Source organism: Heptranchias perlo, chromosome 11, assembly GCF_035084215.1.
Source record: "Heptranchias perlo isolate sHepPer1 chromosome 11, sHepPer1.hap1, whole genome shotgun sequence".
NCBI classification, from domain to species: Eukaryota; Metazoa; Chordata; class Chondrichthyes; order Hexanchiformes; family Hexanchidae; genus Heptranchias; species Heptranchias perlo.
The window spans coordinates 8,171,281-8,191,103 of NC_090335.1; the positions used below are offsets into that span (position 1 = coordinate 8,171,281).

At 42.9% G+C, this 19,823-nt stretch overlaps 1 protein-coding gene across 2 annotated transcripts in view; it reads right to left on the reverse strand.

Moving 5' to 3' along the window:
• Positions 1-799: 799 nt before the first annotated feature.
• prdx4 (peroxiredoxin 4) overlaps positions 800-19,823 on the reverse strand; it is a 28,786-nt gene continuing 9,762 nt past the window's right edge. The window contains exons 3-8 of one of the 2 annotated variants that reach the window (XM_067992500.1): positions 16,409-16,525; positions 15,204-15,326; positions 8,427-8,557; positions 8,204-8,238; positions 7,924-7,970; positions 800-917 (exon numbers count right to left, since the gene is read on the reverse strand). In XM_067992500.1, coding sequence (XP_067848601.1) covers positions 914-917; positions 7,924-7,970; positions 8,204-8,238; positions 8,427-8,557; positions 15,204-15,326; positions 16,409-16,525 — 457 coding nt within the window. In that variant the 3' untranslated portion in view covers positions 800-913. The remainder of the gene's footprint in view (positions 918-7,923; positions 7,971-8,203; positions 8,239-8,426; positions 8,558-15,203; positions 15,327-16,408; positions 16,526-19,823) is intronic. The other variant, XM_067992499.1, reaches the window with a different exon arrangement.

Genomic DNA, 19,823 nt, shown 5'->3' on the forward strand with positions numbered 1-19,823 from the left:
TTCTACACAGCGAGTGGTTATGATCTGGAATGCACTGCCTGAGTGGGTGGTGGAGGCAGATTCAATCGTGGCTTTCGAAAGGGAATTGGATAAGTACTTGAAGGGAAAAAATTTGCAGGGCTACGGGGAAGAGCCGGGAGTGGGACCAGTTGGATTGCTCTTGCAGACAGCCAGCATGGACTCGACGAGCCAGTGATCTTGGGCACTTGATTGCGAGACATATCAGCAGGGAAGGATCAGGGAAAAGAATGAGCTCTAGAAACAAAGCAAAAGTACAACTCAAACTCCAGGTCCCAGAGATCAAAAAGACATGGCCATGTAAATTGTACATTAGTTAACTCCAACATCTATAATAGGGAAATGCTCAAGAACACTGATACTAATGCTCATTTAACACAACATAGAACTATTTATCAGCATCGATTTAGAAGCTACAAGTCATGCTTCAAAAATTATTTGGGGAGATAATTAAACTAGTGCATGAAGGCTATCCAGTAGATAGAATTTACTGATATTTCACACAGCGTTTGGTAAATTGCTTCAAAGAATAAATGTTGCCATGTAAACGGAATCAGCATTTTTATTATGAAAATTAAAAAAGATTTAAGGCCGATTTGACAAGGTTATAATTTGTTTGCTGCCTTGGTAGAATGTACAGCAACATCAATATAATGGGATCTCCAGCAATGGGGAACAACTCACACATGCACATGTCTTTCTCTCCCACATGCTTGGAAGAAAAACTTTTTTTTAAATAAAAAAAATTTAATGATAACTGCAGGAAAACATACCACACACAAAGAATTATCAGTTTATTGTTTGAATCAAGAGCCAGGTATTATAAAACACCGATGTAATTAGGTTCAATGCTGTTCTCTATCAAAATACTTCAGTTTTCCAGCTGGATCCGGAATTATCTGAAGGGAAAGAGCATAAAAAACAGAAATCAAACAAGATATTTAGCAAAACAACTGCCAAAATGGTTTTGATAACTTCAGATGAGCTGCTGATTATGGTTGTAGCTTGTCACACCTGTCAAACAACTGAACCAAAATGGGCAATAGTTGCTTTTGTGTTTAAGTGATACCATTATTCCCTTAATTATAATTTAACTTCATATTCAGATGAAATGATTTCCTTTTGAAAGAATGTCAGTGCATTTTTTTTTCTGTTTTAGGAAAAATACAAATGGGCCATGGCTTCAAGATGTGCAATTTTTTACATTGTGATTAGCAATTTTTCCCAGTATTTGAAAATGATCCTCTTAACATCTCAAGCTGTCAAATGAATCACTTAACTGAGAAAGTACAACACTCAACTGTGAAGAGTGTCAAGATAGAAATGATCATTGCCAAATTTGAAAGGTCTGGAGGGCAGAGTGGACCAAGCAGATTTTTAGTGGACCAAGATGGCCCCTAAAAATGTAAAGGAATCAGAGAATTAGAGATAGGATCAACAGTCTCTGCATCAAAAGGGAGATTAAGAGAAAGACATACAAAACTCATTGGCAAAAGGGAAAGAGTGGCCATGTACAAAATTATATAGAAGCAGATGCAAGTCAAAAAGATCAGGCGTGAAGAGAAACCTGGAAGGGACATAAGCAGCAGATATAACGGCAAAAAAGTCCAACAGCTAAACAGGAAGGAAGTTAAATCCTAAGACAAAATGGACCTGAGCAGGATAAGTGACTATTTGAAATGTTTTTTTTTAAATGACACTATTCATAAATCAAGGCTTTGTTGAAGACTTTTTTTGATGTAGGTTTCAGCCTAACATTTCTCCTTGGATGGATGAACTATGCAGGAGGGCGAATATTTGTGAAGCACTGACTGTCATTTCGAAGGTGTCAATGACTGCTGGGAAGGCCAGAGTCTGGAAACAGGTAAATACAGTTCCCACATTCAAAAAGATGACTGAGCCGTACCTGGCATCTACAAACCCATCAGCACAATTTCAATAATTAGAAAAATTTAACCTAGACTTAGAAACAAAAACCAAGAGTGCATGTAGGAAAACACCCAATAAATGACACTGAACACAATTTAGAAGGGGTGGGTCTTGCCTAAGCAAACTCGGACTCGCTATTTTTTTGCCCCAAATAAAAAGGCAACATCCCAAGTTGACAGGAGGAGCCATAGGACATAGCGAACTTTGATGCCCAAAAGAATTTTGATAAGATGCTGCATGAGACTCCTTTACAAGTTAAGTCAGTTGGTATAAAGAGTAACAAAGGACATGGATTAGTAACAGATTAGAAGGAAGCAGACAGTAGTTGTGGTTTTGGGGAGGAGGGGGGGGGGGGGGGGGGTGTATATCCTGGAACTGCAGGTTCAATGCTAAGTAGTTGAATTTGCAGATATCACAAGCTAGGGGACCGGCAGCCCAAAAAAAAAAGAACTGGACAGTGTCTGCAGCAATTGATATAGATAAATGCAACTTACTGCATTTTGTAAGTAAAAAATAATAAAAGACACAGAACCTAGCAGTGGGCAGTTAAGACTCATTGCTCATCATGGATAAATAGTGAGGCGGCAAGAAATAAGCAAATATTATGCTGGTTTATACTGCAAAAGGCAAATACAAATCCCACTGAATAGGCTTAATACTAAACAGTGCCTTGGGCAGGCCCCACTTCAGCTGCACAGAGTTCTGGCCATCATAACATAAAGGGGACTATCCAAGTAATATATGAAAGACAAGATCAAAAATATAGGATACTTTTAAAAATTCTTGAGGAAATAAATATACATCTATATCCTTATGAAAAGGAAAACATATGGGGCCCGATTTTAGCAGGGCTGCGGGTTCTCGGCGGGGGGGCTATCGGGCGCGTGGGTAACGCGCCCGGTGAAATTGGTGGGTTTCCCGCGCGATCGTAGCAGGCAAACCACTAATTGGAGCCACTTACCTGCTCCTCCGGGTTCCCCGCTGCTGATCTGCGCGTCGGACGGGCTGCGCATGCGCAGTAAGATCTGTCAGCTGGAGGCGCTCTATTTAAAGGGGCAGTCCTCCACTGACAGATGCTGCAACCAATAGCAAAGATGACTGCATGGAGCAGCCCAGGGGGAAGGCTGCTCCCAGTTTAATGATGCCTCACCCCAGGTATCAATACATGGGGTGAGGAGGAGGGGGAGGACAGAGATCTTCCACCCGGCGGGCGGGCGGGAGGCGGCCCGCCTCTGCCACCAGGAAGGCCTGGCTCGAGGTGGCAGAGGGGGTCACCTGCACCACCAACATATCACCCACCTGCACACAGTGCAGGAGGCGCTCCAATGACCTCAGTAGGTCAGCCACAGTGAGTACACGTAGTCTTTCCCCTACACTCCGTCTGCCACAGCACTGCCCCCACCCCACATCTCCTTCGGCACTGCCAACACTACTCTGTCACATCACCCCTCATACCCACTCAAACCTCATCCTCATCTTACCTGTACCTACTCACCTCGCCAGTACTCACCCCGCCACTACCACGCAACCCAATCCTCATACAATCTCATGGCTCTATCCCATACTCACCCTCTCGTGGCCAGCCTCACTCAACCTGCCACAACCTCTGCTGCAGCCACAGGGCATGCATCACATGTGTGCAGTAGGCAGCGTAAGGCAAACGTGTCGTGAGCATGAAGGGGATGCACAAGGGTGTTTGAGGGTTTGTCATGGGTGTTACTTGTATTGAATTTCAGAACAACTCACATCACACATTATATTGGCACCACTACTGCCATGTCTTCGCGAATCCTGTCTGGTTTGTGCAATAATGCCTGCTCCTGGGTATCACTATGAGGACCCACCACTGATGCCACCCATTGTGTCACTGCAGAGTGGGTGTAGGTGTATTTGCAGGGCTCTTCTGCGCAGACGACAGAGACATCGGCGATGTCGCCGGTTGCACCCTGGCAGGCTGCGGAGAAGTTGTGGAGGACAGTGGTAACTTTGACAGTGACAGGTAAGGAGATGGTGCTCGGGCCAGCCAGGAGCAGCTCGGCATGAAAGAGGCTGCAGATGTCCACGGCTACGTGTCGAGTGACTCTGAGCCTCTGTGTGCACTGCTGCTCAGAGAGGTCCAGGAGGCTGAGCCTCGGTCTGTGGACCCTGTGGCGAGGGTAGTGCCCTCTGCGACGCATCTCTCTCTGCCGTAGCCCTCCCTCCTGCTGTACAGGTGGATGTGTCACAGCACTCTGTTGTGGAGCTCCACGTGTCAGAGGTGGACGGCGTGGATGGCGAGGCTGTTCGCCCTCCGAGGAGGTCATGACTGCAGCTACGGCAGCCCCCATCCGCACGATGTACATCTGAGGGGGTCCGCAAGGTAGGTACATGTCTCCTGACCCCGGGGTACGTGTGCAGGTTGGTGACTTTGACTGTCAGGAGGAGGGTGGTGGGGGCCAAACTTTGTCCCAAGTGACAGAGACCCCCACCTGTCAAATGGACCTTTGCAGCTGCCACAGGCTGACGGCTGCAACACGTTCATTCGAGCTGGGAGTGTTTCCCCCAGTGTGGGAAACAGTCCCATTTTGTTCTAAAATCCCAAGTAGTCCCTTAATCAGGTCAGTTAATGACCTGAAATACCTAACTAAATATTGTCAAGTGGCATCCCGCTGGCTTTAATTGCCTGCGGGATTCCCACCAGCAGGGGCTGCGCGCGCACGCCGGCACGTCAACGGGGAACCCGGAAGTGCGCGGGTTCGGGGCGGGCTCGGCTACCGCGCCGGGATTCTCCGATTTTCGGAGCCCCCCCCCCGCCGCGGGAAACGCACCCGATAGCGGGTGGTAAAATTGAGCCCATGATGAGAGGAGACCACAATGATTAGATGGGAGTAATTCAACACTGGCACGAGGTATTTTAAGATATACAAAGTATTATTCCCTTAGGTAAAGAAAGGTACAAGAAACAGTTTTGACAAAGTATTAGGAACGCCAAAATGAATCTAGAGAGAAAAGTAGAACATATTCAGGACAACGGCATTCAATGAAATGCTTGTTACATTTCAAAAGGTCAGTTAGGGAACAAACAGGACCATTGCAGGATGAAATGGGGAGGATTAGAAGGGATGAAAAGAGCATGGCAGGTAGTATGTATTGGTTTTTAAACTGAGAAGGTTGCATCAGTCTTGACCAGCAGATTGGACAACAATAAAGATAGGCTTCTTGATCACAAGGAAAATGGTGCTAGCTAAATTAAAAGGACTCATGGTGGGAAAAACAAGGCCTGACTTTATATATCCCTGGGTGCTTAAAGGAACAGCACCTGCCATTCTATCTGATGCCATGGGGATATTTCAATAGCTCAAAACTGGTGTGGTGCCAGATGATTGCGAGAGCAACATGTGGTTCCCCTATTCAGGAAGGGACTAAAGTCTGATCCTAGGAACTATAGACCAATGCGTCCAACCTCTGGTGGGGAAGTAATGGAAAGCATCAAGAAATGCCATAAAATGAACACAGCTTCAGAAAACAAACCTGATCCAGTTTCTTGAAAAGGTAACTAGAAAAGTGGATCAAGCAGATCTAGTAGACATCTACTTGATTTTCAAAAAGGCCACAGAGGAACTGTGCGAGAAAATTTGGTCTCATTGTGTTTGGAGGAAGGGGGAAAGAAATGGGAAGATGGATTAGAAATTGGCAGATGGAGTGCAGGGAGTTAAAAGGCTGCTTTTAAAATGGAGTAGCCTCGCAATGGGTCTGTTAACAAGTGGTGTGCCCCAAGGCTTGAATATATTCATTAACGATCTAGAGGAGGTCATAAACAGCACATTAAAATTTGTGAACGACAAAATTATATGGCAAAGTGAGAGAGTAAAAGATTTCAACTGGATTTAGATAGATTGGGGAAGTGGGGCCATGAGTGGCAAGTGTCCTCCAATGTGGACAAGTGTGCAGTTATTCACATAAGTACACAAAATAAGGACATAGACTGACACAAGTGGATACTGGCCAAAGAAACACAAGGAAAGAGATTTGGGAGCGGTCACAGTCAGGAGGCTGCAGCCAAAGCTAACAGGGTCCTTGCTATGATTATACAAAGCTTTGGCATGATCTCATTTGGAGTACTATGTCCAGTTTTGGTCCTCTGGCAGGGTGACACTGAAACAAGGATAATCCCCCTCCCTCCCCATCTAAGGGCACTGAGCTATGAAGATAGACTTTATGCCTTGGGTTTGTACTCACTGGAGAGATCCAATCCAGTATTTAAGACTATTAAAAAGGTACAATCGTGGGGAATTTTACACCCTGCCCCCAGAGTGTGATTGACCTGTGGAACAAGATACTGGAGAATGTATTGCATATTGATTCATTACAGTCCTTCATGAAGGTGTTAGATGCATTTCTGCACAATGAGGTCATGATGTTACATGAAAGAAAATTACTGAATAAATAATGGCTCCAGGACCTCCTGATTGCTCACGTGGGAACAAGAATTTGTCAGAGGATGTGAACTAGCCACAGATCTCTGGTATTTTGCCTCTTCAAGGACTTTGGGGGCTGAGGATGGGGTTAAGGGATGTTAATGTACAGCATTACAACAAGCGTAGGGATTGGGGGGGGGGGGGGGGGGTTGAGAAGAAAAAGAGGGCTTTTCTTGTCCAGGATGCATGAACAAATGGGCTGAAGGGCCTTTATTGTCATTTCTTCTATTTCCTCCCACTTTTGGATGTCCCAATCTGTATTGCTTTGATGTATCCCTTTAGTGATGTACTAAATTTTCATTTTTTTAAAAAAGCGCACACCCAGAATATTCAGCAAGACGTGACCAAACATGTATCAGGTGGGAAGATTCTTTGTGGGAACTAATGGAACAACGATAAGCAAAATGAAAGTTGTGGCACAGCAGACAAAAAAGATTGGGAGCATTCATTGAGTTTAGGAACACTTGTGAATAGGGAGGTGTGGTACAGGCATTCATACATGCACAGACATGTGCAGGACACCATAAAATAAATGAGGCTTGATGCATCAGCCAGGCACACGAGCAACACTGTCGGGTATCATGGGAGGCCCAGATTTTGCGAGGAAAAAAGCAGCACGCAAGGTTGAGGCCCGAGAGAAGGAAGGCCAGTGGGGGTTTCCAGATGGATGTGCAATATGGAATAGTCAGCTTTAAAGTTATTTCCAGATTTAAATTAGGTGGTTGTGGAACCAACATGGCTACAACCAATAAGCTTGAATTTTTTCTAGGATTTTGATTGGTTGATTTTGTGATGGTCGCTCTTTAGTGAATGGAAAGATGAGTTAGCACATTTTTGGTTTTTGATCGGGACATTTGGGCCAATCAGCATGCTTCATAGTCTGTAATTCTGTGACGAAAGCTCAGTTTTGATTTTGGCAATTTTTAATTAATGAAAGCCCAAACTTTAAAAGGGAATGCACTTCCTGGGAGGATACTTGTCTCTGCAAGTATCTGGTTGAACTCGAGGGCAACATTGTGAAGTAAATTGAGCACTGCATGCTCAAAATAAATACCAAGCTAGTTTGGAAAAACTATCGAGTTATTTACTTGCGACTTCCACCAAAATGGTGATGTTCAGTTATTAGGTTTAGGTCTTGCTCGCAGATCCTCTACACGCCCTCTTATGACTCCAACCACCTGACCTGTCAGATCTAGAATAACCTGTCCAAAACATTCCCAATTCCAACAGGAAGTCCCAGTTAGATTAACTTGCTTCCAGTGATCTAGTCTGCAGTGCTGATAAGTGGGCAGTTCCTGTCCTTAATACAGAATCTAAGCAGCACATTTAAACTTGTCAATTCTGCTCAGTTCAGTGTGAAGGAAGCTGCTGAGAGTACAGAATGCCATGAAAAAGATAAGCTATTACCTAAATTAATAGCATTTTCTATTAAGTACAATACACATTTTACATACAATCAATTTTAATGTTCGCAGCGATTTAACATCTGTAATCACACCTGTTGCCAGAGTTTACTTACAAGTCGTCTCGTGGCCACCACTTTTTCATGACATCTTCTGGTTTGATCTAATTAAAATATATCAGCAGTATGATTACAGGTGTTAATGTGCTGTGACTTTTTTTTTTAAAAGCTTCAAGTGGGGCTATATTTAAAGTCAATATCACCGAAGATTTGATAAAGCCAACACAAAGGGATGTTAATGTTTAAGTGTAATTTATTAGTAGCAAATTTATATTAAATAAAATCTCCCTTTTCATAAAGACAAGGTCAAAGATTTTAAGTTAAACGACAGTCTTACCGTATCGCTTCCAGGTTTCCAACCAGCAGGGCAAACTATAAAAATCGAAGACCAGACATCAAAACACAGTACATGAATTCAGGCTGCAGCAACTTCTTTGCAAAAAAAGTGTAACTATTCACTCTGCAATATTTTATTCCAAGTATTTTATTTTTGCCAATTTAATTGAAATGACGACTGAAATAAGTCTCATGCACTTAGCTCAAATGATATTCCTGCGTACCTTCACCATGTTTGTCAGTATACTGGAATGCCTGAACTAAACGAAGTGTTTCATCCACAGACCGGCCCACTGGAAGATCATTCATTGTAATTTGTCTCAGAACTCCTTTGTCATCAATAATAAAAAGGCCTCTGAAAGAAAAACACTATGTATTAGTGTCAACTTTATTCTCCATGATGGATGAAGCTGTACATTTAACGTAATGTACATCGACAAAGTAGGCTCGAGAAGAGGCAGCAGCAAACTATAAAAGTATTTGTTTTGTTGGAGCTGTTCTCCATATACTACTTCAACAACAACCTGCATTTATAGAGTGCCTTGGAGTTATCAGTGTGTGGTTACTGTTACTGCCAATAGGGTAGATTTGGCAACAACACAAACTGCCTTAATTATGTACCACTTCCACAATATAAAACTATGCTACTTTTCTCTCTCCCATTCCCATCCCCCTGCCCCCACCTTTCCCCACCAGGCCAGATGCTGATTTAGAGTTGTCCTAACCAAAAAAAACAAAACCGAAACTGATGGCACTTTTCCACCGGCAATAATACTGCCAACACACCACAGTATAAATGAACTCAAACTCCACACCTCTGACCAAACCCTAGATTTGAATTTGCATGGGTCCCGAGAGCAGCAATCAAAAGGCACAAAACATGGGCTTCCAATGAGCATACATTGGGAACAGCCACATTCTACATGGGAGCTAGAAGAGCAGCACAGTCACAGGTCTCAGCAAGTCTGCCTGTCCCATTCGCAACATAAAAACCACAAGGCAAAATGTAGCGTTAGTCCTGGATTGATGAATCTTTCAGAAGTAAACAATATATCACTATAATACTAATGAGAAAGCATAAATATACAAGTGCTGCTGAAAAATTAAACTGTTCTTTTGATCATCCATTTCTAGCTATGTTACCACAAGATGCACAGACAGTAAGGCAAGATAATCACATATTCCTCGCAAACTAGTGGCGAGAATACCAGCCTAAAATTTGACCATGATGTGGAGATGCCGGTGATGGACTGGGGTTGACAATTGTAAACAATTTTACAACACCAAGTTATAGTCCAGCAATTTTATTTTAAATTCACAAGCTTTCGGAGGCTTCCTCCTTCGTCAGGTAAATGTTCAGGAGCTCCTCGAAGCCTACGCATTTATACATATAGAACAATACATGGTGTTTACAGACTGCCCCTGCAACTGCCCGTTGCCAAGGCAATCACCGTGTTCAGACAGAGAGGTGTCACCTGCAGAACCCCCGAATACACCTTCAACAAAAAAACAAACAGGAAAAAAAAAACAGAGAGAGGCAGAAACATCCGGAAGGCAGAGAAAGCCAGCAAATGACCCATTATATTAAAAACAGATAACATTTGTTCGCTGGTGGGGTAACGTGTAGCGTGACATGAACCCAAGATCCCGGTTGAGGCCGTCCTCATGGGTGCGGAACTTGGCTATCAATTTCTGCTCGACGATTTTGCGTTGTCGTGTGTCTCGAAGGCCGCCTTGGAGTACGCTTACCCGAAGGTCGGTGGATGAATGTCCATGACTGCTGAAGTGTTCCCCGACTGGGAGGGAACCCTCCTGTTTGGCGATTGTTGCGCGGTGTCCGTTCATCCGTTGTCGCAGTGTCTGCATGGTCTCGCCAATGTACCATGCTCTGGGGCATCCTTTCCTGCAACGTATGAGGTAGACAACGTTGGCCGAGTCACAGGAGTATGAACCATGCACCTGGTGGGTGGTGTCCTCTCGTGTGATGGTGGTATCTGTGTCGATGATCTGGCATGTCTTGCAGAGGTTACCGTGGCAGGGTTGTGTGGTGTCGTGGACGCTGTTCTCTTGAAAGCTAGGTAATTTGCTGCGAACGATGGTCTGTTTGAGGTTGGGTGGCTGTTTAAAGGCGAGTAGTGGAGGTGTGGGGATGGCCATAGCGAGGTGTTCGTCGTCATTGATGACATGTTGAAGGCTGCGGAGAACATGGCGTAGTTTCTCCGCTCCGGGGAAGTACTGGACGGCAAAGGGTACTCTGTTGGTTGCGTCCCGTGTTAGTCTCCTGAGGAGGTCTATGCGATTTTTTGCTGTGGCCCGTCGGAACTGTCGATCGATGAGTCGAGCGTCATATCCCGTTCTTACTAGGGCGTCTTTCAGCGTTTCAACGAGTTCCATCCCACCATCAAGCTCACCATGGACTACTCCTCAGAATCAGTTTCTTTCTTGGACACACGAATCTCCATCAAAGACGGGCACCTCAGCACCTCACTCTACCGCAAGCCCACGGACAACCTCACGATGCTCCACTTTTCCAGCTTCCACCCTAACCACGTCAAAGAGGCCATCCCCTATGGACAGGCCCTGCGAATACACAGGGTCTGCTCAGACGAGGAGGAACGCGATGGACACCTACAGACGCTGAAAGACGCCCTAGTAAGAACGGGATATGACGCTCGACTCATCGATCGACAGTTCCGACGGGCCACAGCAAAAAATCGCATAGACCTCCTCAGGAGACTAACACGGGACGCAACCAACAGAGTACCCTTTGTCGTCCAGTACTTCCCCGGAGCGGAGAAACTACGCCATGTTCTCCGCAGCCTTCAACATGTCATCAATGAGGACAAACACCTCGCTATGGCCATCCCCACACCTCCACTACTCGCCTTTAAACAGCCACCCAACCTCAAACAGACAATCGTTCGCAGCAAATTACCTAGCTTTCAAGAGAACAGCGTCCACGACACCACACAACCCTGCCACGATAACCTCTGCAAGACATGCCAGATCATCGACAGATACCACCATCACACGAGAGGACACCACCCACCAGGTGCATGGTTCATACTCCTGTGACTCGGCCAACGTTGTCTACCTCATACGTTGCAGGAAAGGATGCCCCAGAGCATGGTACATTGGCGAGACCATGCAGACGCTGCGACAACGGATGAACGGACACCGCGCAACAATCGCCAAACAGGAGGGTTCCCTCCCAGTCGGGGAACACTTCAGCAGTCATGGACATTCATCCACCGACCTTCGGGTAAGCGTACTCCAAGGCGGCCTTCGAGACACATGACAACGCAAAATCGTCGAGCAGAAATTGATAGCCAAGTTCCGCACCCATGAGGACGGCCTCAACCGGGATCTTGGGTTCATGTCACGCTACACGTTACCCCACCAGCGAACAAATGTTATCTGTTTTTAATATAATGGGTCATTTGCTGGCTTTCTCTGCCTTCCGGATGTTTCTGCCTCTCTCTGTTTTTTTTTTCCTGTTTGTTTTTTTGTTGAAAGTGTATTCGGGGGTTCTGCAGGTGACACCTCTCTGTCTGAACACGGTGATTGCCTTGGCAACGGGCAGTTGCAGGGGCAGTCTGTAAACACCATGTATTGTTCTATATGTATAAATGCGTAGGCTTCGAGGAGCTCCTGAACATTTACCTGACGAAGGAGGAAGCCTCCGAAAGCTTGTGAATTTAAAATAAAATTGCTGGACTATAACTTGGTGTTGTAAAATTGTTTAAAATTTGACCAGTTTAGTCTCACATTTTTCATTAAGTATTCACCTCAAGCATTACTGCAGGTTAGAAATGAAACCCAGAGAAAATATTAAAATATAGAGTACAACACAAATATAAAAATAGACCATCTTAAAAGTGAATGCTGTTTACTGTCAGCCAATTGGGTTGAAGGTGTAGCATTTGAAATGGTAATAGTGCATTTGCAGGCAATAATCTCAAATTATACAATTAACAGTGTGTATCAAGCAGAGTTAACTGTATTCAGATGGTGGGCATCAATTGTATCCTTTCTGTAGGAGAGCTTAGCTAGGGTGTGGTGTGTGTAAAGGGAATCTCTATGAATAAAGGCTTGGAGGCAACTAAAGACCAGGCTCTAGTAATCCATCCTTCATCACATGGCTATCCAGTTTCAACACTATTAAAATGTATAACTATCAACTCATCAACATAAACTGCACTGGGCAAAGCTATGTACCGAATACAAAGGTGTAGCAGAAGCTGTAGGAAGCCATACACCATAGGGTCAATAATTCTGCAAAGTTGGAAGATAAAACTGCTGACAGAATTCCAGTTAACCGATGACAGACCCATTGAACCAGCTTATAAATACTATACTCCTTAGCATGCTTTCTCCCCCCACCCCCCCCACCAAAAAAAAACAGGGGTTTTCAAACCTGTCTGCATGGGGGATCCCCTGCAAAGATTGGCACACAGAATCCCTTATCCTAACTTCCAAGAGACAAAATATTTTCCTCTATATTGGTGAACACTTAAAAACATGTTTGTACATGGATTTACAAATTCATTAAAATGCTGAGAGAAAAATTATAATCAGCATGCATCAACTACCCTAATGACACAGACACTGCAGAAATTCTAGTATACAGGAAAAGAGGAAAAACAGACAGACAGCACTTGTGATGCTATGTCCCAGACAGAAGTTTGATGACATTGCAGACTCCTTAAAAAGATAGAGACCTACATTTGGAAACATGATAAGCAAAGGGTTAAATTTACTTTTTAAAAAAAAACCTTTCCTTATGCATAATCAGACATCAGCAAGATGCAAATCTTGGAAAACTGATCTGGTAAGAATTTAAGTACATCTGCTTTAAGATGAAACAAGGAATCTGAGCTAATAATGAAAACAATGTCCTAAATCTCAATTAACAGGCAAGGTGGTAACTTTCAATCTGATGCAGATGTAAAATATATCTCAGATATAGTGTGGACAGGAATTTGCAGTTGTAGTGAAATCCTCAACTTTGGTGATTGATGTCAGATTTCCTGAATAGTGTTTTAATCTAGGTAAGATACTTCTCATAGAATGTACAGCACAGAAACAGGCCATTCGGCCCAACTGGTCCATGCCGGTGTTTATGCTCTACACGAGCCTCCTCCCACCTTACTTCATCTCACCCTGTCAGCATATCCTTCTATTCCTTTCTCTCTCCATGTGTTTATCTAACTTCCCCTTAAATGCATCTATGCTATTCGCCTCAACTACTCCATGTGGTACCGAGTTCCATATTGTAACCACTCTCCTAAATTGCCTATTGGATTTATTAGTGACTATCGTTAATGGCCCAGTTTTGGTTGTTGCCCCTCAGCCTTCTCTTTTCCATCAAACTACCTTAAAAAAAAGGAAGATTTTTGCTTTATACAGTAGAAGCTTGAAGGAGGAAGAAAGCTGTAAACAGAAGTTTGTAGAAGACTACAAGTAACAGCCGAAGGCATACATCAAAAGACCGGAACTAGCACACTAGAGAAAGATGAACCATTTTGATCAGACAATCAGATGTGTTTATGAAGTGAATTAAAAAGGTAGTAACTCATGCTCTTCCTGCGAATACATTTTCACTCAACACCTTCACAATTCTTGATTACAAACTGCCCCTCGGTGACATCAGCTGCAGGGACAGGGCTAGCTTCCACAGACGCTGATGGTACCCAGCTTCATCTCTCGACTGCTGTTCTCGATCCCTCAACTGCCTCCATGTGGTCAGCCTGCTGGTACAGCATCAAGTCTTGGATGAGGCAATTTCCTCCAGCTCAAGACCAAAGCCAATCTTTGGTCCTCACCACAACTCCATTCACTCCTGACCCCATCTCCCTCCCTGGCCACATCCAGGCTAAATCAGACCAGTCACAATTTTGGCATCCTGTTTTACTCTGAGCTGAGCTTTAAATCCCACATCCTATCCATCACCAAGATCACTTAGTTTCATTTCCACAATATTACCCACCTCCACCCTTACCTTCGTCCTCCAACAATAAAACCATGAAACATGCATTTGTCACCACCAGATTCAACTATTCACTCTCCTTGTGGTCTCCCAATCTCCTCTCTCCATAATCTCCAACTTATTTAAAATTGCCACACATATCCTGTCCCTCACCAAGTCCTGCTCACCCATCACTGACTTACACTTGTGCCCGGTCTTCAATGCATTCAAATTAAAATCCTCATTCTAGTCTATAAAACCTCCATAATCTCACCTCATCCTACCTCAGCAACTTCCTCCAGTCCTATAACTACCCCCAGGCACTTCATTCCTCTGTATCCAGTCTTCTAAACCACCCCCTTCTGATCATCCCACCACTGATGGTGGTTGAGCTTTCAGCTGCCACTATCTACTCTCTGGAACTATCTTCCTAAACCTCTCCACTTCCGTCACCTTTCAAAAATCTTCTCAAAACAAATCTCTTCAACAAAGCTTTGGGTCACATCTCCTAAAGCCTACTTTTGAAGTGGCTTGGTCTTTTCCTTATGTTAAAAGGTGCTATATAAATACAAATTGTTGCATAGTCTGATGTTAAACAAACTCTATTCTAAATGTCTCCCTGGAAAGCTGTTTACATTAAATGGATAAACATCAGTTATACAGACTGCAGAAGAGATTTGTCTTACATGTTGCAATTATAATCACAGTAATGTTACTTGTTCACTCCATACCAAATCCATTAACAAATTACTTAATGATGTTAAACTCAAGAATTCAGTGATTAAGGAGTTGAAAAAGTGAGAAAAATGTAAACGCTTTAGCAAAAGCACTTTTGTTACAAGCAAAAAAAGTAATTAAAAAACTGCACATACTTGGACCACAATACAATAAAAATATTTTAAGTTTTATTGCATTTACATGTATTTTTCATATCCATTCTTATTTGCAGTTTTCCTATTTTCACACCTTATGGTTTATAATGGTAAATGATAAATTGATACTATGTTTTCTAGCATGGATTTTCTCCAGTTACCTAAGTGTATGCCCTTGGTCCTCCAAATACACACCATAATCCTTTGCAATTTGGTGTGTTAGATCTGAGAGCAGTGGGATCTTCATTGGTCCTAGTCCTCCTTGTTTTCTTGGAGTATTTATCCTTAATAAAGCAAAATAATCTCCTTAAGAAGTATACTCTTTACTTTTATGACAAGATTGAAAAACATTTACACAAACTGTTTACATCTGCAATTCCTTAGCACTGATAAGCACCTAGAATTACAAAGTACTGAGACTCAACGACGGATTGGAGAAATGACGCGAGATTCTCTGGAGGGGATAGAATCTCACTCCACTTCTGTTTGACCTGCACGGATTCCCTTTACTGTCAAACTAGGTTTAAGAGGTGCTCGTGGATTGCTTGGACCTTTTTAAGCCTACCCGCAGTTAAGTTCAAAAACCAGAGATGAGCTCTGTGCAGGCATGTACCCATCCACGCACAGAGCTTACCCCCGGACAGGAACATTAGCGTACCAGCCTGACAGGCAGTGTAGGATAATCAGGAATTATTAAAATCATTAAGATAGGAGGGAGATAATTGATAAACTAAACAAACTTAGAGGATAAAACCCCGGGTCCGGATGGATTGCATCTGCACACACTCAAAGAAGCTAAGGAAGCTGACAGCAGAGGCACTAGTATAGAAAGTCAACAGATAAGGGAATAGTGCCACTGGACTGGCAGACAGCTAATGTTATTCCTATATTCAAAATGGGAGATAGAACAAATTCAGGGAATTATAGACTAGTTAGCTTAATGTCTGTGGTAGGAAAATGGAACTCGCTACCACATGGAGTGGTTAAGGCAAATAGCATAGATGCATTTAAGGGGAAGCTAGTTAAGTACACAAGGGAGAAAGGAATAGAAGGATATGTTGACAGGGTGAGTTGAAGTAGGGTGGGAGGAGACTCATGTGGAATAAACACGGACATAGACTTGTTGGGCTGAATGACCAGTTTCTGTGCTGTAAAATGCTATGTAATAAAATCAATAGTATTAGCTGATGAATGTAATTATCCTTGATTATAAATTATGCTGCATGTGAATTCATTTAAATGAAAGTCAAGAATCTAGCTCATTGCTTATTGCACAAAACCCAGCAAAACAATTCAGTTGATGAACTGAGCTAATGTCATTCTAAAAGCGTGAAGTATGAACTATAATAAGTACTGCCCTACTTACCATGCCAAGTGTGTAAACTGAGAGTCAACTGAACAGGCCACTACTTCGGTATTAATAGATCTGAACTCTTCAATTCTGTCACCGAAAGCTATTATCTCAGTGGGACAAACAAACGTGCTGTGAATTAGAAAACAAAACAGTTGTGAATAATGGATCAGTTATAGATTCAGACCTTTGCTTAAGGAACACACTTAAATGTTAAGAGGCCACAGGCAGAAACTTAAGCGTACTGCACGTAAAATTGTACACACAGCAACCAATTGCTCTTTTTAAAAAAATACAAAAAGGGAAACAAGACTTGTTGAACTTTTACAGAATCACTGGTTTGGCCACAACTGGAATAGTGTGTCCAATTCTGGGCACCGCACTTTAGGAAGGATGTGAAGGCCTTAGAGAGGGTGCAGAAAAGATTTACTAGAATGGTTCCAGGGATGAGGGACTTCAGTTATGTGGATAGACTGGAGAAGCCAGAGTTGTTCTCCTTACAGCAGAGAAAGTTGAGAGGAGATTTGATAGAGGTATTCAAAATCACGAGGGGTCTAGACAGAGAAGATAGAGAGAAACTGTTCCCATTGATGGAAGAGTCGAGAACCAGAGGACAAAGATTTAAGGTGATTGGCATAAGAACCAAAGGCGACAAAGAGAAACTTTTTTTTTAATAAATGCAGCGAGTAGTTATGATCTGGAATGTGCTGCCTGAAAGGGTGGTGGAAGCAGATTCAATCGTGGCTTTCAAAAAGGAATTGATAAATACTTGAAGGGAAAAAATTTGCAGAGCCATGGGGAAAGAGGACTAACTGGATCACACTCTCAGAGCTGGCACGGGCTCAATGGGCCGAATGGCCTCCTTCTGTGCTGTAACCGTTCTATGGCTTTGAAGAGCACTCCACGTGAAAAGCACTCAATTACTGGCCATAAAGGAAATCTATTATCGCATTGAATTTATTTTGGTTGTATAAATGGTGCCAACTCAAAAGGAGGCAAGTTTATCAAGTCAATATCTGTTCATGTTACAGCATCTTTTTAAAAAAAACTCAAATTTGCACTGGTATTATTGCTACTTCGTAAACATCGCTACAAAATGCAACAGCACAATTTGCTGACTAGAATATGGTGCTGCATTCCCAGTATAATGGAAAACTGCCAGCTGACAAACATATATGGTGAATATTTCATTTTCACAAAACTCTCTGTACAGGGATATGTCTGAGTACTTTACAGGACAGTGGGTAACCAATCATAATTTAAAAACCTATTAATGCTCCTCTTAGCCTTCTCTGCTCCAGTGGAAACAGTTCCAGTATTCATGCCTTGCCGTATAACTATAAATTCTTATACCTGGCCATCAATTTTTTTCTTAAATTTAAAATTATACAGGGAGTTGTAATGATCTGGAATGCAGTGCCTAAAAGGATGGTGGAAGCAGATTCAATAATAACTTTCAAAAGGGAATTGGATAAATATTTGAAGGGGAAAAAGTTGTCGGGCTATGTGGAAAGGGCAGGGGAGTGAGACTAATTGGATAGCTCTTTCAAAGAATTACAGCACAGAAACAGGCCATTTGGCCCAACTGGTCTATGCCGGTGTTTATGCTCCACATGAGCCTCCTCTCTCCCCTCTTCATCTATCCCCATCACCATGTCCTTCTATTCCTTTCTCCCTCATGTTTATCTAGCTTCCCCTTAAATGCATCTATGCTAGTCACCCCACAAGCAGTAGTTGAGTTCCACATTCTAATCACTCTCCGGGTAAAGAAGTTTCCCCTGAATTCCCAATTGGATTTATTAGTGACTATCTCATATTTATGGCCCCGAGTTCTGGCATCCCCCACCAGGTGGAAACATCTTCTCTAAGATTATGAAAGGGTTTGATAGGGTAAAGACTTCTATCAGGTCACCCCTTAGTCTTCTCTTTTCTAGACAAAAGAGCCCCAGCCTGCTCAATCTTGCCTGATAGGTATAACCTCTCAGTTCTGGTATCAACCGAGTAAATCTATTTTGCACCTTCTCCAGTGCCTTTATATCCTTTTCATAATATGGAGACCAAAACTGTTCACAGTACTCCAAGTCTGGTCTAACCAAAGAGATGGCATCGGCAGGACGGGCCGAAAGGCCGCCTTCTGTGTTATATCATTCTATGATTCCAACATTCTGGTGAAACTGGACGTTCCCAATATCCTTTCTATATGGGGGCTCCTAAAACTGCATACAGCACTAACTGATGTTTTGTATAGTAGGCATTAAGGGCAGTTTCTCAGAAATGTTGGAAGTGAGTAGTGATGTCCAGAGTTCTGTTCTGGGACCACTTCGGAACACTGTGTGCATCAATTAGTTGGCTATAGGTCCAGAAGGAGTGATGTCCAAATTTGCATACGATACTAAAATAGTAGGCAGAGTGAATTATTGAGGACCAAATGGAAGCTACAAAGGGATATTGATAAGATGGTGGAACTGGCAAAAAAGTGGCAGATGGAATTCAATGTCAGTAAATGTGAGGTGGCGCATTTTAGATAAATAATTAATTACACTTTGAATGGGGGAAAGCTGGGTGATGTGGAAGAGCAGAGGGATTTGGGAGCTCAGGTTCACAACACCTTAAAAGCAGCACCTTAAGTAGATATGGCCATAAAAAAAGCTATGGAATACTGTGTTTTATGGCAAGAGGTATAGAATATAAAAGTCGAGATGTAATGGTGAACCTTAGTAAGACCACTGTTGGGGTACTGTGTGCAATTTTGAGCCCCACACTATAGGAAGGATGTTGAGGCAATAGAGAGGGTACAACCAAGATTCACTAGGATGCTGCATGGTTTGAGGACATACAAATACAAAAAGAATTAGAAAAACTGGGCTGTTTTCTTTAGAACAGCAGATTAGAGGCAATTTGATAGAGGTTGATTAAAATTATGAAGGGATGAGACAGAGTAGATATAAATGGATTATTTCCAATGATTGAAGGATCTAGAACAAGGGGATACAGATACAAGATTAAATTTAAGATTTTGGATAGGGAGCAGGGGAAACTTTTTTTTTAAAAAAAAGGGTTGTGAGGCTATGATCCATGCTACCAGAGTTATTGATCGATGCAGAGACCATGTCATAATTTAACAATAGGTTAGATAGGTGGTTGAAGGAGAAGGGAATAAAGGGATATGGGAACAGGGCAAGCACATGGGATTGGGATACTGCTCGTGTGGAAGATAAACAACAAAACGGACTGGATGGGCCAAACGACCTATTTCCGTGTTGTAATTTCTATAAAGTTCATCATTACCTCTTTACATGGTGTCCTTATTTATAAAGCTTTATCTACCTGCACTCAACACATCAGGGAATGATGTATTTGAATCATTGGGTCCTTTAGTATCTTTTCCATTAAGTGCACACTCCCATTGCATGTTTTTTTTAAATGGCAA